Here is a 14,066-nt window from a genome sequence, read left to right on the forward strand (position 1 = left end):
TGGGCTAATCGGCAAAGCCAACACCTGAAACTCCCCCGCTTTTCGCGGCCGCCTTTCCTAATCAATCAGCCCGTGCACTTCAGCCAACCTCTTGGGTTACCCAACATCCCTAGCCATCACTATCTTATCGATGCATTGCCGCAATGACGGGTCAAAATTTGAAATTCAATCGATTTCTGATGACAATCACGTGCGTGCTCTATAAATAAAATAAAAAAAAAAAAAAAGAGCTCGCCTGGCTGGCGAATAAAATACAGCGCGCAATTATTGTAAATAAATAAATGCAATTATAAAAATTGCCGATGCCGCTGTTGACTCAGTCGTCTTTTAATAAATTACAAAACAAAACAAAAGTAAACGGCAAAAAATATATGTATCTGCCTGCCTCTGTCCGCTCGACTGCATTTTTAATTAATTTATTTTCGTTCGATATTCGAAGGGGCGGTCTTGCACAAAGACAAAAGCCAAGACAAACTTGTATCTTCGAGATACACATGATATTTCGCCTCCTTCAACGGCAACTGCTGATGAAGCCGATCTTTGTTGTCGGCCAGGCAGACTGCCATTTATTTATTTATTTAATACTTTTTCGTATTGTGTGCCGCTTCGCTTGGCTGTGCGTTTGATTAATCGGCCGCTCATTGTAAATATTTGTCTTTAGTTTGTTGCCAGGGACCTCAACTGCATCCTCCTCCGTTTTCCACCACCTTGAGATTTGTTCTTTGTGTTTGGCAAAAGGGTTGGGCGCGGCTCGCTTCTTTTTATACATATTTAAAATGCAAAAAGGGAAAATGGCAGCGGGATTAAGGCATTCACACCCGGGCGGGATCTAATCCGGACTCATCAATAATTGATTGGGAGCCTGCATTTCCATTATGGCTTATGGAAATGGCCAAATGCAAGGCCCCACATCAATTAGAGGCGATCTCCCGCTCTCGCTAATTCGATGGTCTCCTCCATCATTCATGCACTTACAACTCCTTGCTGCTCCTTTCTCCTCTCTGGCATGTGTCCTTTGCACTGAGTCACAGTGTTAATACACGGGGGAAAACTATTCTTCTTTTTTTCATTTTTTATTGAGATCAAGACTATGTACATTTGCAAAGCTTTTAAAAAATTTATAGCTGCATTGGCTTAAATGTAAGGGCTTCAATCGCTAAGAGTCCTTCGAAAAGTTTACCTTTTTGGATTACATATTTATTTATCCATTCAAAATTAAAAAAAAAACTTTAGAATTCTTTATAAATTACCTTCAATTAAAACTGTATCACTTAAAATTTATTTACATTTTTAACTATGTTTTTAAGATAATACGTAAAAAACTATGACCAATTTTGGATTCCATTTTGAATTTTTTGATTTCAACTGATTTAAATTTTAAAATTAATTTCAAGTAATCTGAACTTTTTAATGTTGTAAAATCAAACTTAAAGTGTTAAGTGTTTTCTTACGCTTTTTAACCTAGGTGAATATTTAACAAATTAAATATTCAATATATGAATTAAATATTATTTTTCTTAAGTTTGTTGATTGTTTTTGCCTTGTGTAACAGCTTCATTCCGTTCACTAATCCTGACCGCACCTTCTTCTCTGCCACACTCCATCAAGAATGTATCTCTGCAGAGTTTGCCGCTCCCTCGCAGCAACTTTGTTATATTTTATACGGTAATTTATAATAAGTTTTTTCACGCACCTTTCCAGACCCTCTCCTCTCCCCTACAGCTCCCCCCTCTGCAGACCCACGCACTTCAAAGACCGGGAAACCAAGGCAATCCGAGGAGCAGGAGTAAGACACTCAGCAGGCCACAACTCCCCAGATGTATTTGAGTTGGAGCGCAGTCTGGGTCTGACTTACAACTAATGCAATATAATAAATTTATACAGGGTTACAAATAAATGTGGGCAGACCTCTACGACTCTCAATGTGTGTGTGTGTGTTTGTGTGTGTGCGTTCGAGTTGAAAAATAAATAAATAAATATTTTTAGAAGGATACATGAGATTGAAAAGAAGGCCCCGTTCCTATTTCTCGTTTCCTGCTGTCGGTGTGTGTTGTTTTGCTTTATGATGATGCCTCAGAGGGGGGCGCATTTGGGGTTATTTATCAGCATAAATTATTTATGCCGCATTACGGGCATAAAAATAAATAAAATAAATGAAGCCGGCCAACTAAATCCGATTAGAAAATGCCCAAGGAGGCATGCCGCCAGTAATGGGCTACAAGATACACACAGATACTATACACACAGAGTCCATAGATACAAATTTATTTTTATAGATTAATCAACGAATTACTTGTGCAGCTGTTGCCGCAATCCCATTTCCCATTTTCATTTCCACATCGTATACGATTTATTTGGCTTAGCCATAAAAATGAAAATTTTCCGCCAAGTATTTGAAAATATAAACATTAAAATCGCTGTTATGGCCTTTTCGTATTTAATTAAATGTTTATGCCAAGCATTTAAACTAAATCGACCAGGGCCGAAATCCGAATTTGTATGTCTGCTTTGCATCTTTATGTTTAAGATGCTGTAAAAACTACTTGGGGAGTACTTGAATGGCCCGCTTTTGTGTATTCTCCATGTGGGGATCGCTTCGTTTGGTTTTTGGGATCGGTGCGCATATATAAAATATGACTGAATAATATAAAACAGAAGGCGATACATCAAAGCGGATTATACAATTTATTTTTGCTTTTATTTCTCGGTTGGGGATTCGTTATTCTTTTGTATTCTTTGGCTTTCGGGTTTGTTTGCCTGTTCTGAAAATATATTTCTTCATTTTTATTTTATTTATTTACTTTCTACGAAGATGTTGTATACAAAAGAAAATATAAAATGTTCCGAAGATAGATGCAACAGATGCAGCTTAAGATACGAAACGAAAAGATACAGTCATGCTGGGCCACGTAATAAATTGTATTATTTATATTATTTTATATAATGCAACCCCTGATGTTAGCTGCGGGAAACCGAAGAACACAAAAGTATCTTCGAGATACCCACAGCGGAAGCTGTGAGGTCTTTCATCTGAGAGTGACGAGTGTAATGACTTTTGTCGATTGGGTTAAGTGGCTTGTTGGCTTCCTTCGCACACAGATACTCACTCACACACACAGACACACACACACACTCGCTGGCTTCGAGATGCGAGATTCCTTTTTCGAGCTGTGTGCATCTTTTTCAATTTTTATGCACGCCACTCGCTCCCTTTTTCCTGATTCTTCACCTTTTTTCTGTGTTTTGTTCAAGTAGTTTGAATGTGGCACGTTTAGCCGTCTGCCCCCCCTCCCCCTTGCCACTCCCTGCGGTAATTTGTCTGCAGCGTTTTTTTGTGGCAGCTCGGGCTGCAGTTTTTGCCGGCTGGCGAAAGGTAAGCGACACACGCTAATCATGAGTGTGAGATTCTCGCAGATTCTCTCCCTTTTTCTCTGGTTTCCCTCCCTTTTCACCCTGCGGTTTGGTTGGCCCTCATCTGCGGACTAATTGAGTGGGAAAGTGGCGAGGAAATCGAAAGGGAAAAGGCTGCGGGATGTGCCATTGATCACAATCAGTACAACATTGTATCTCAATTGTTCTCTGGATTTTGAACATTTCTAAACCTGTTTTTTCTTGTCTTGAAGATTAAATACTCGATAGACATTACAAATTTTTAGAAACTATTTCCTTCTTATTTAAATTGAAGTTAAGCATCTTTTGGAACAAACAATTTAAGAAACAAAATTAAAATTCTTTTAAATTATTTTTGAACATTTTTCAAAAAAACTTTTTGGAAAATTTGAATTTTCTGAAAGTTAGGCTTTGCAAGTAATGCATATTAAAATGGTTTTCTAACAAAATTGTTTACCTTTTTAGGGTATTTTCTAATAATTTATTCTTAAAATTGTTCTTTTGATATAGCTACAAATGAAAATGTACTTTCCCCCGCAGATGAGTTTCAATCGACTTATTGTGCCTAATAAAAACTTCCTCTGCGCCCACGCTCCGCAAAAAGTTCAGTGAACTGATCGAGAAGCGGCAGAGGAAACCAATAATAATATACAACCTCTAATGATGCACACTCGCACACACATCTAAATGGGCTGGCAATAAAATATGAAAAACTGAAGAACAAAAAAATGCGTAAAAGGGAAAAAAAATGATTTTTAACAAAGGCGAAGGCAGACAAATAAAAGTGCAATTAATCACCAGAAAGCGAGGCCCAGACGGCCAGAACTGAGACCCCTGGACCACGGCGACTGACACTTATCGGCTTTATCTGCTTATATGAAGGGGTGGTGAAGGGGGTGAGGGGGGAGATGCATCCACACAAACATATAAATATAAATGGAAAGGAATTATAAATATTAAAGAAGCTGCTGGGGATTGTGGGGCCGAGGATGCTGCCTGTCAATATTTGATTTTTATATATGGCAGCGCCTTGATGCGATCGCCGCGAAGCAACGAAAAATGCATCAATTTTAAATAATAAATGAAATGTGTGAATAAACGTTGGGAAATATGGCGGGGGGGAAGGGGGTGGTGTTGGCAGGGGTAGAACAATCGGAAAGGCAAACAGCAGGAAAGCATAAACACGGCCGGCAACACTAATACCCAGGCAAACAAACAAAGATGCAGATACAGATGCCGCAGCGGATTCAAATGCAGATGCAGATGCATTTTCCAAAGAATTTCTAAGCACATAAAAAGCAAAGCAAACGGTCAGTTGGGAAAATATTTAAAAAAGCATAAAAACAAAATATTTATTGAAAAGAGACGCTAACGAGCCAACGCGAGCCGCGGCAAAAGGCGATGAGGCAAACAAACGGCTTCAAAAATTGAACACATGAGCAGGCTAATGCGTATATATATAGTCGGCTATTTGATTAATGCACTCGAAAGCGACAATAAACACGGAACATAAGGAGGGAATAAGGAGTTGCGGTGGGATCTCTTCAAGTCCGCTGCAGACAAACAAATATCGCATTCCGATTGATGTCGGACCTGGCGACTCGGGATACGAATATGCGACTGTGAATGGAACTCCATCGCCTGAGATCGCGGTTCTTGAGTGAACGTCGTCGACGTCTATTGGATAAATAAATACAAATTTTTATTAAAGTGCGAATTCTGCGGTGAGCTCAGTGCTAATGCAGTCGAACTCGAACCGGTCGCTAAGTTCGCCCCCAGCAAGGAACTAAACTGTCAGAAAATTTTATATTTCAAATTAGTAAGGCTCAAGAAATATTATCACAGAATACTTTAAGTGAAAGATAGCCTATTTGATTTGGGTTTTAATTATTTTTGAAAAATGTAAATATTTTTGTTTTCATTTAATTGTTATCGCTCTGCAATATAGTATAAAAACTAAATGGTTTTTTTTATTGCCTTTCTTGTTTTGAATATTATAACAGGTGTTTCTTAAAGCTCATAATGAACGAATTTTGTATTTTGATTTAGCATGCAAAAATGCCTAAGGTATCTGGAAATAATATTTATATCTCTTAGAATGTTTATTTATTTTATATGAGGTTAAAAAAAATATTAAATCAAATTGATCTACATTTTCGAAAACACTTGTGCTGTGATCCCTGTACAAGAATCTTTTTACTTTTATTGATATTTAGAGACAATATAAAATGAATTATTAACCGAATCTATAATCGATCTATGTGATCGAATTTGAATTCTTCTACATCTTTCACTGAAGTATAAAGTAAGGGATTTGATTTTAAATGCGATAAAAACTAAAAGAGTATTACGGTACAATATCAGAAGTCAGGGTTATTACCACATGACCCCCATATTTTCCCTGTGCAGATATCTTTCGCCGCTGGCCTAATTGAAGCACACTTAGGGAACCACAACAAGTCACAAAATGCTCCATAGATCGAAATCAACCGCAGGCCACAAGAATTTCAATCACCTCTTGGTCGCCAAACCGTTCCAGTGAGTGCGCCCCGGGAACCCGTGAATCGGGGGTCTGATCTGACCACTCTGGAACACTGGAAAGGGGGCGGGGGGTTATATGGAACAGATCTCCGCGGGGGCAAGAGAGCGCGCGAAGAGAGCGAACAATGGGCGACGTGGAGCACGTGAATGCTGTCAATCATTCCAGAAAGTGGACATAGCGCATGGGGGGGAGGGGGACTGGAGCTCCACATTCCGCGCTGTGACGTCACAGCACGAGGCGAAATGCCGCCGGCAGAATTTTGCCGAGTGCGGCGAGCTGAAGATTGAAGATCGCCGAAAGGCGCGCGAATCGTGAATCAAAACAAACCGAGGTAAAAAATATCGGAGAGCAAGTGGGGGAGATATAGAAATAGTAATCTTTATATTCTCTGAGCGGGAGAGAGGCAGCGCAGCGGCAGCGCAGTTGCAGCGCGGCAGCAGCAGAAGACTGCTCTACCGCTCTCTTTGTAGAAATGCCTTCGTTGAATTGAAGACTCTTAGGCAAGCGATGGGTCTCTTAAATTATTTCATAAACCATTTTGGCAGACAAATCTCTTTCAATAGATAAATCGTAGTTGCTAATCTTAGGAAATATATGAATGTCGTAAGCTTAAATATATTGACATACTAATCGCATAAGGCAATATATTTTGCAAATACATTTTTGACACTTTAACTATTTGCTCATGCAAGCAATTTGTTATATCTAAAATATAAACATATTTTAAGGCATTGCACATTCTGTTTCGAGTTGCATTGCAATTTGTTTTAGTGGTAAGGCATTAATAAACATTTTAAATCACAGTTTTAACTATCGTAAGAAATTAGTCTTGTTTTTACTTCAGTGTGTTTGCCAAGTATATGGTATTATGTATGTATTCAGACTAGTTTAGTATTTAGCTATTGCAATATCGGTGCTATTATTATTATTATAGTTTTATTGTGACCTAATTGAGTTTGCAATTTTTTAAGGTGTTCAAGAAATATTTTAACATTCATAATTAAATTTTATTACAGAATTAATTTGAAAGTTGTATAGAAGGTAATACAAACGTTTACATTTATCTATATTTCGGAACTAAGTTTAAAACTTTTGTTTTATATTTATTACAAAAATCCTTGTCCTCGAACTAACAAAAAATAAATAACAAAAGGGTCGCCAATAGACAAAGTTATTTTCAAAAAAAAAAACAAGAAAGGAAAGCTAACTTCGGGCGGAGCCGAAGTTGATATACCCTTGCAGAATACTCTGTAAATTATATTCTCCAAAATTATTCATATGATGCATTCTTAATACTCATAAAAAATCCCAACTTCCTAACTTTACAAACACCAAAGTTATGGCATTTCCGATCAATCAGTTATATGGCAGCTATAGGATATAGTCGGCCGATCCTTATGAAATTCGGCATGTCGGATTGATTAGCCAAATATAAAACCCATAGAAAATCCCAACATTCTAACTTTACAAACACCAAAGTTATGGCATTTCCGATCAATCAGTTATATGGCAGCTATAGGATATAGTCGGCAGATCCTTATGAAATTCGGCATGTCGGATTGATTAGCCAAATATAAAACCCATAGAAAATCCCAACATTCTAACTTTACAAACACCAAAGTTATGGCATTTCCGATCAATCAGTTATATGGCAGCTATAGGATATAGTCGGCCGATCCCGGCCGTTCCGACTTATATACTGCGTGCAAAGGAAAGAAGGGTGTGTGCAAAGTTTCAATTCGATATCTTTAAAACTGAGAGACTAGTTCGCGTAGAAACAGACAGACGGACAGACAGACGGACAGACGGACAGACGGACAGACGGACAGACGGACATGGCTATATCAACTCAGGAGGTGATCCTGATCAAGAATATATATACTTTATAGGGTCGGAGATGTCTCCTTCACTGCGTTGCACACTTTTGACCAAAATTATAATACCCTCTGCAAGGGTATAATAACGACATTTTCTTTAATATAGAATGCAAATGGTATTTACTTAGGTAGAAATTGTAATGTGCTGGGCCTAAAAATGGTTTTATAAAAATGAATTTGCTTCACTCACCCTTTCTTCCTCTCGGATCATTTCGGCGATGCCGGGCTTGATCTCCATGTCATCGGCCAGCGACGATCCTCCGCCCGAGCCCACTCCCCCGCCGCCCCCTCCACCCACTCCACCACCACCCACTCCGCCTCCGTGGTGGTGCGGCGGTGGGGGCGGTAGGCGTGGCTCGGTGGGCGGTCCTTGCCCCAGGCCACTCAGTTCCATGGCCGCTGCCATGGCCGCAGCGGGTCCCAAGGAAAAACGGGAATCTCCAGCGGGCGATGGCGGATGGTGGGCGGCTCCAGGTGCCTGCGAGGGATGGGGGGCGGGTGGTGCATGGTGGTGGGGATGCAGGGGCATCGGCAAGGGATGCTGCCCCTGCTGTTGCTGCTGCTGCTGGGGACTCTGCGAGTGGGGCCGCGAGGATCGGGAGAGGGGTCCTGGTGTGGCAGCCGGCGAGGGCATGTCCAAAGCGTGGATGGCGGTCTCCAGACGACGTGCGGCACTTGCAACTGCCACTGAGGCACCACCACCCAGTGGTGGCTTCGGTGGCGGTGTCATCAGCGAGCAGTCCCTCTGCCGCTCCCGCTCCTTCTGCTCCATTTCCATCCGTTCGGCGGCTATCAAACTGCTCAGCGGACTGGGCGGTGCGGGGGGATTGAAGATCGTGTCCGCCGAGGGCCACCGCCTCTTCCGCACATTCCTGCCCTGCTGCCGCTCCAGCGGCGAGAGCCTCAGCTCGGCGGGATCCCAGTCGGTGCGCAGCTTCTTCTCCGGCTGCATGAAGGCCAGCAGCTCCTCCGCCTCCCGTTCGTTTTCAGTTCTGGAGGCGGAGGTGCCCTCCTTGGGCGAGGGCATCCGTTCCGAGGAGGCCGCCGCCGCTGCAGCCGTGGCCGCCTCCATGTGGGTCACATCCGCCAAGCCGCGCACCTTCAGCATCTCAGCTATCCGGAGCAGGGGTCCGATCTGGTCCTGACTCACGTTGATCTCGCCGCGATACATGAACTCCACGATGGCCTTGAGGTCCGACCAGTTCACATCCCGCATGATCACAATGGGATGCTGGCAGGGCGTCTCCGCCAGTAGGGTTTGAAAGTAGGGTGAGCAGGCGGAGAGGACCATCTTGTGGGCCTTCATGGACCGACCATCGCAGGCCAGTGTCACGTCCACGAAGCACTCGTTCTGGAGCAGCTGATCGAAGATGGTGGTTAGGTTGGTCTGGTAGTTGTTCCAGCGCAGGCAGAATTGCTGGGAGGTCGAACTGGGCGAGGCCACCGAGGAGCTCCTGCCCTGCGGCGAACTGACCGGCGAAGATCCTCCTCCTCCTCCTGCGTGTCCTGTCGTTTCCTTATCCTCCTCCTTGGACGAGGGGCCACCTCCGCCAGTGGGAGAAGTGCGATCCTCGCTCTTCGTGCGCTTCTCATCCTGCTGCGTGGGTGAACTGCGATTGCTCTTCGGCGAACCTGTGCCCGATCCCGAACCTTTGCGCTGCCTCTGGGCCACTGGTCCCTGTTCGGGCGCCACTCCAACTTTCGCTTCCGCCTGCGCCGACGCCATTTTGTCTACAGCTGATCGCAGATCGTTGATCGTTGATCGGCGATCGTTAAACGTTGAAACGCGTTTCGTTACGCGACTCGCTCTTCACATGGCGTTAAAAAACATTGAAAAAACCGCGACAATTACGACGCTCAACTGAGAGTGGGCATGTACATGTGAGTATCTGTGTGTGTGTGTAGGTGTGTGTTTGTCCCTGTGTGTGTGTGTGTTTTGTTGGTATGTGTGTGTTTTACGTATTCGTTACGTTACGCGCACTACGTGGCCATTTGGCAATTAGCCCGCCTCGTTCTTTCAGTTCGTTTCGGTACTCGTCTGCCTCGTGTATCGTATTCAGTTAGTTCAGTTCCGTTCTGTGTTCAGTGTTCAGTGTTCTATGGATATATTGGCCAACAAACAGGGCCAAAAGTCTTCTCAGCACGAGCGTCTGAATTAGACTGAAATCGTTTTGCACATTTTGATACGGAAAAACTCAAAACAAACTTAACACACGACGACGACGATGGCCACGAGACGATGTGGAAAACTGAGGGTCGCCGAGGGGCTACCGCTACGGCTACGTTGATGTTGCAGCAATTTGCTGCTGCTGCTGCTGTTGCTGTTGCTGCCTTCTGCTGCTTTTTGTAGTTGTTGCTCTCAGGCTGCGACTGAGTTCGCGACGAAGTTGCGAATAGTTCGCGAAATGCGAGGCGAGTTCGCCAGTTTCTCCGCTCCGCTCTGCCGGCGTTGCGTTGCAAAGGAAAATGCGACGGTGGCAGCGCGTCGCGGCTGAGAATCGAGCACCGAGAATGGAGAACCGAGTACCGAGCACCGAGAATGGAACGGAGAACCGACGGCAGAGAAAACGGCTGAAATGAAATCGGCGAGCTGTAGGCGCCAAAAAACGCCGGCTAACGGCACAGCGTTTGTTGGCCACATTCCTTTGCTCCTGCGCTGCGTTTTGGCTCTCCTCGAACTCAAAACCGAAATCGGCTTTCGACTCGTCCTTCGTCCTTCGTCCATCGTCCTCGCACTCGCACTCGCACTCGTCCTCGTTCTCGGCCTCTCGTCATTGCAACCCCCAAAAATTTTGGCGCTTTGGCGCCGCACCACTACCACTGCGAAAAAGGATGCGTCGCTGCAAGTGGCAAGTGTGCGTGCGTGAGGAAACGGAAGTTGCCCCGAAATGCAGCGAAGAGCGAGCTTAGGCCTAATATTTTTCGGAGGCGCTGGGCAGGAGAGGGTGGGGCCGTGCCCCGCCGACCAGTACCACCGTTTGAAAATTGAAGGAAACGGATCCGGGGGGCATCAGGAATTGGGAAAGCGGCGAAAATATGAATGATATTGGCAAGAAGTTGAAGGGTGCTATGATGCTATAAGTATTTTTGGGGACTTATTTAAAAGGAATTTTTGAAAAATGAAATTAAAGTACATTAATAAGAATTATTATTATTATTATTTAATAGTGTTTTAAGAATAAAATCTAAGAAGCATTGTTTTAACTGAAAATAAACCAATAAACTATAGTTCATTTTTCAAACAACTATAAAAAATATTAAAATATTGTATATATTATTTATTAAAACAAGTTGTTGATGGCTTAAAATTTTTGACGATTGAAAATATAAATACTTTGGAAATAGTATTTTTTTAATTTCAGATATGGTTAGATATTGCAAACAAAATCTTCGAAAGTGTTATTTTTAAGAGTTTCCGAGCAGTGATCATGAAGACTTCAAAAAATCGTTCTCTTCCGAACATAAAATTCCTTATCTCTTTCTTCCCCACGATTTTCTCGCCCGACTGAGAAATAAAACTCGGCTGCAAGATGCTCCATTAATTAGTTCCGTTTGCTGGGGGTACGTGCACCCTACGCCTACACCCCACCCCTCCTGCCGAGGAACCTTCACCACGCGAAAAACTCTCTTCGCACGTCGCTCTCGGCGGCAGAGAAGTCGACGCCGCTGCCAACGTCGCTGCCACTCGTGCATTGTAAACAAATGCTTAGGCGAAAAACAAGATGTGCGGCGAATTTGGAGAGTCGTGCTCTCTCTCTCGCGAGAGGGATAGCAATAACCGACTCTTTTCCTCTTAAGAGACGTTTCTCTTTCTTTTAGCTGCACCTGCACTTTTCCACTATTTTTCCTCATTTTTCTCGCTCTCTCAAAAGGCGGTGGAGGGGAGGGGGTTTTTGGGGGGTGGTAAGTGGGCAAAGAAGCGGGGGCGGGGCACTATCGCCTGAGACTGGTCAGCCTCGATTTTGCGCCTCTGTGTGCGAATTCCCCTGTACGTGTGTGTGGGCATTTTGATTATTTGTTTTTGCCTTTCGCATTTATAATATGCATAAAATAAAGAAATACAAATCTAGCGAAAATAAAATTTGCACAAGTGCGAGCGAGACGAAGCTAGCTACCCGCCAAGGTGAGTGAGCGAGAGGGGTCGGCGCGGGGTGGCGGGGAACTCTACAGCCAGTCATAAATTATGCATAATTTTTTCGTGACTGGCAAATGGCGGCTGGTCTCCTCAGTTGGTTACATTATAATGAACATCGGCCATGAATCGAGGCGAAAGAAAACGGCGAAAAAAATACGCGATCGGCAGGTATTTTCAATCGATCGGGTTATTCAGTATTCAGTATTCACCTGGCGACTGTGAATGAGATTTTTTAATGCTTTTATTCACTCATATCCGGTGTGTTAATGCGGCTAAGTGATACTTTTTATTATTAATGGCCAACCCTCGAAATAGTTTATTGGGATTTTGTCTTTGCACTGTTGTATCTCTATTATTATCGATCATTAAGATCCCATGCCTGTTTTCTGTGTGAATATCTGGCATTAATAAATTTAATGATACAATTAGGTGTGCTTTTTATTTTGTTTGAATAAATTTGCTTGAATACTGCTGCATATTGATTTTTTTAGTTGGTCAATGATATCATCGTTAATTTTTGTGTTTATATATCTCACATATTTGAGCGATCTTAGTCAACGAATCAAAAGTCACACAAATACCATAACAAATATAAATAGATTTAAAGGTATTAAAAACCTTTTTTAAAATTGAGGTTTTTCCCTCAATAGGTCATTACCTTTTGCAATTGAATTCATCTCAAACTAATTTGCGCTGGCGTTTTAAGAATATTATTTATTTAGCAAGTGCTTACTCAAGAAAAGATTTTGTAAATATATCGTACTTGTGTTCATCAATTTTAATTTGGTCTAGAAAACAGGTTTCAAAATGAACAATATTTCATAAGACTAAACCTATTTAAATTTATGTTTTATAGAAATGTTAAATTAAATGTGTATGTAATACCTTTTGTTTCAATGTAGAATATTTGAATGTTTTTTATATAAATGCAGAGTTTTTGTCATTAATCGTCTATATTGTATGATTCCGTTTAACATCGCAACATATTTTGATATTTCTGGTGATTTTCCCCTGCCAACTATCTTCAATTAGAGCCCAATGTGTTTGGCTTATAGCAACACATGAATTGCAGCAAACAAAATTTGGATCAAACGCAGCAACATGAAAATGCATCACGCATTCTCTAAGTTGTTTGTTGTTGGTCGCTATCTAGTGAGTGTGATGGGCGAAAAGCGGGGAATGTGGGGAAAAAGGGGGCAACGGGAAATGGAAAATGGGAAATGGTTGCTAGGCTCGCGACTGCAAAACGCGTTTATACGAAAATTTATGTATTTAACTGGTGACGACGACGCTGACGAGCAAAACGATGACGCGGACGTGAAAGGACGTTGGAGATGTGGACGCAGGACGCAGGATATCAGGGGATAGAATCCGGCGGAGGATGTGGCAGTGGATGTGGATGTGGATGTCCAAAAAGCGACGAAAGCCTCTGCGAAAGGCCAAAAGTGGGTGGCGGGGGGTGTAGTGTGTATGTGTGTGTGAGTGTGTGTGAGTGTGTGTGAGTGTGTGTGCGGGGAAAGATGACAACATTTGAGCCAAACAGACAAAGTTGCGGAAGGGGTGAGAGGTCGCCGTCTGACCCACACACATGAGTGAACGAACAAGCAAACAAACAAATAAAACGGTTGCCCTGAGTGTGAATGCACTGCTAAAAAATTATCACTATTAATACCAATCAATTGCCAAAGCTTAAACGAAATCTCCAAAGTCAATTATGTCTATGCCTATTTCTTTTTAATTCAATATAAATAATTTACAGTTATTTGTTGCTAAAAAATAATTTTTATTGAGCGGAATTTGTATTTAAATGTTTAAAAATGATTTGAATTTTAGGTTCGATATTAAGTAGGCAATTTATGTGCGACTAAACAGATTTCTCTTACATTAAGTTTCTATTTTGACAAGCAAATAAACTCATACTCATCATAGAATATATTACAACTGAAATTCGCATTATTGACTACCGAAATTTATGACCAGATTCAAAACACCCACCTCATCTTGGTATCATGTCCGCAATTAAATTTTTGGAATAAAAGTAATGAACTAGATAATTTAAAAAACTGTTTTTTAGAAAAAATCTGATTTAATTCTTATAAAATAATTTTTAAAAATATAAGTA

The 14,066-nt window shown here is 42.1% G+C and overlaps 1 protein-coding gene across 1 annotated transcript in view; it reads right to left on the reverse strand.

Moving 5' to 3' along the window:
* LOC108051064 (protein bric-a-brac 1) overlaps positions 1-10,576 on the reverse strand; it is a 69,723-nt gene extending 59,147 nt beyond the window's left edge. Inside the window, 1 exon segment of the mRNA XM_017133016.2 lies at positions 8,000-10,576. Coding sequence (XP_016988505.2) covers positions 8,000-9,535 — 1,536 coding nt within the window. The 5' untranslated portion in view covers positions 9,536-10,576.
* Between the last annotated feature and the right edge of the window lie 3,490 nt (positions 10,577-14,066).

This window comes from Drosophila rhopaloa, unplaced genomic scaffold (genome assembly GCF_018152115.1).
Source record: "Drosophila rhopaloa isolate 14029-0021.01 unplaced genomic scaffold, ASM1815211v1 contig_163, whole genome shotgun sequence".
Taxonomy (NCBI): domain Eukaryota; kingdom Metazoa; phylum Arthropoda; class Insecta; order Diptera; family Drosophilidae; genus Drosophila; species Drosophila rhopaloa.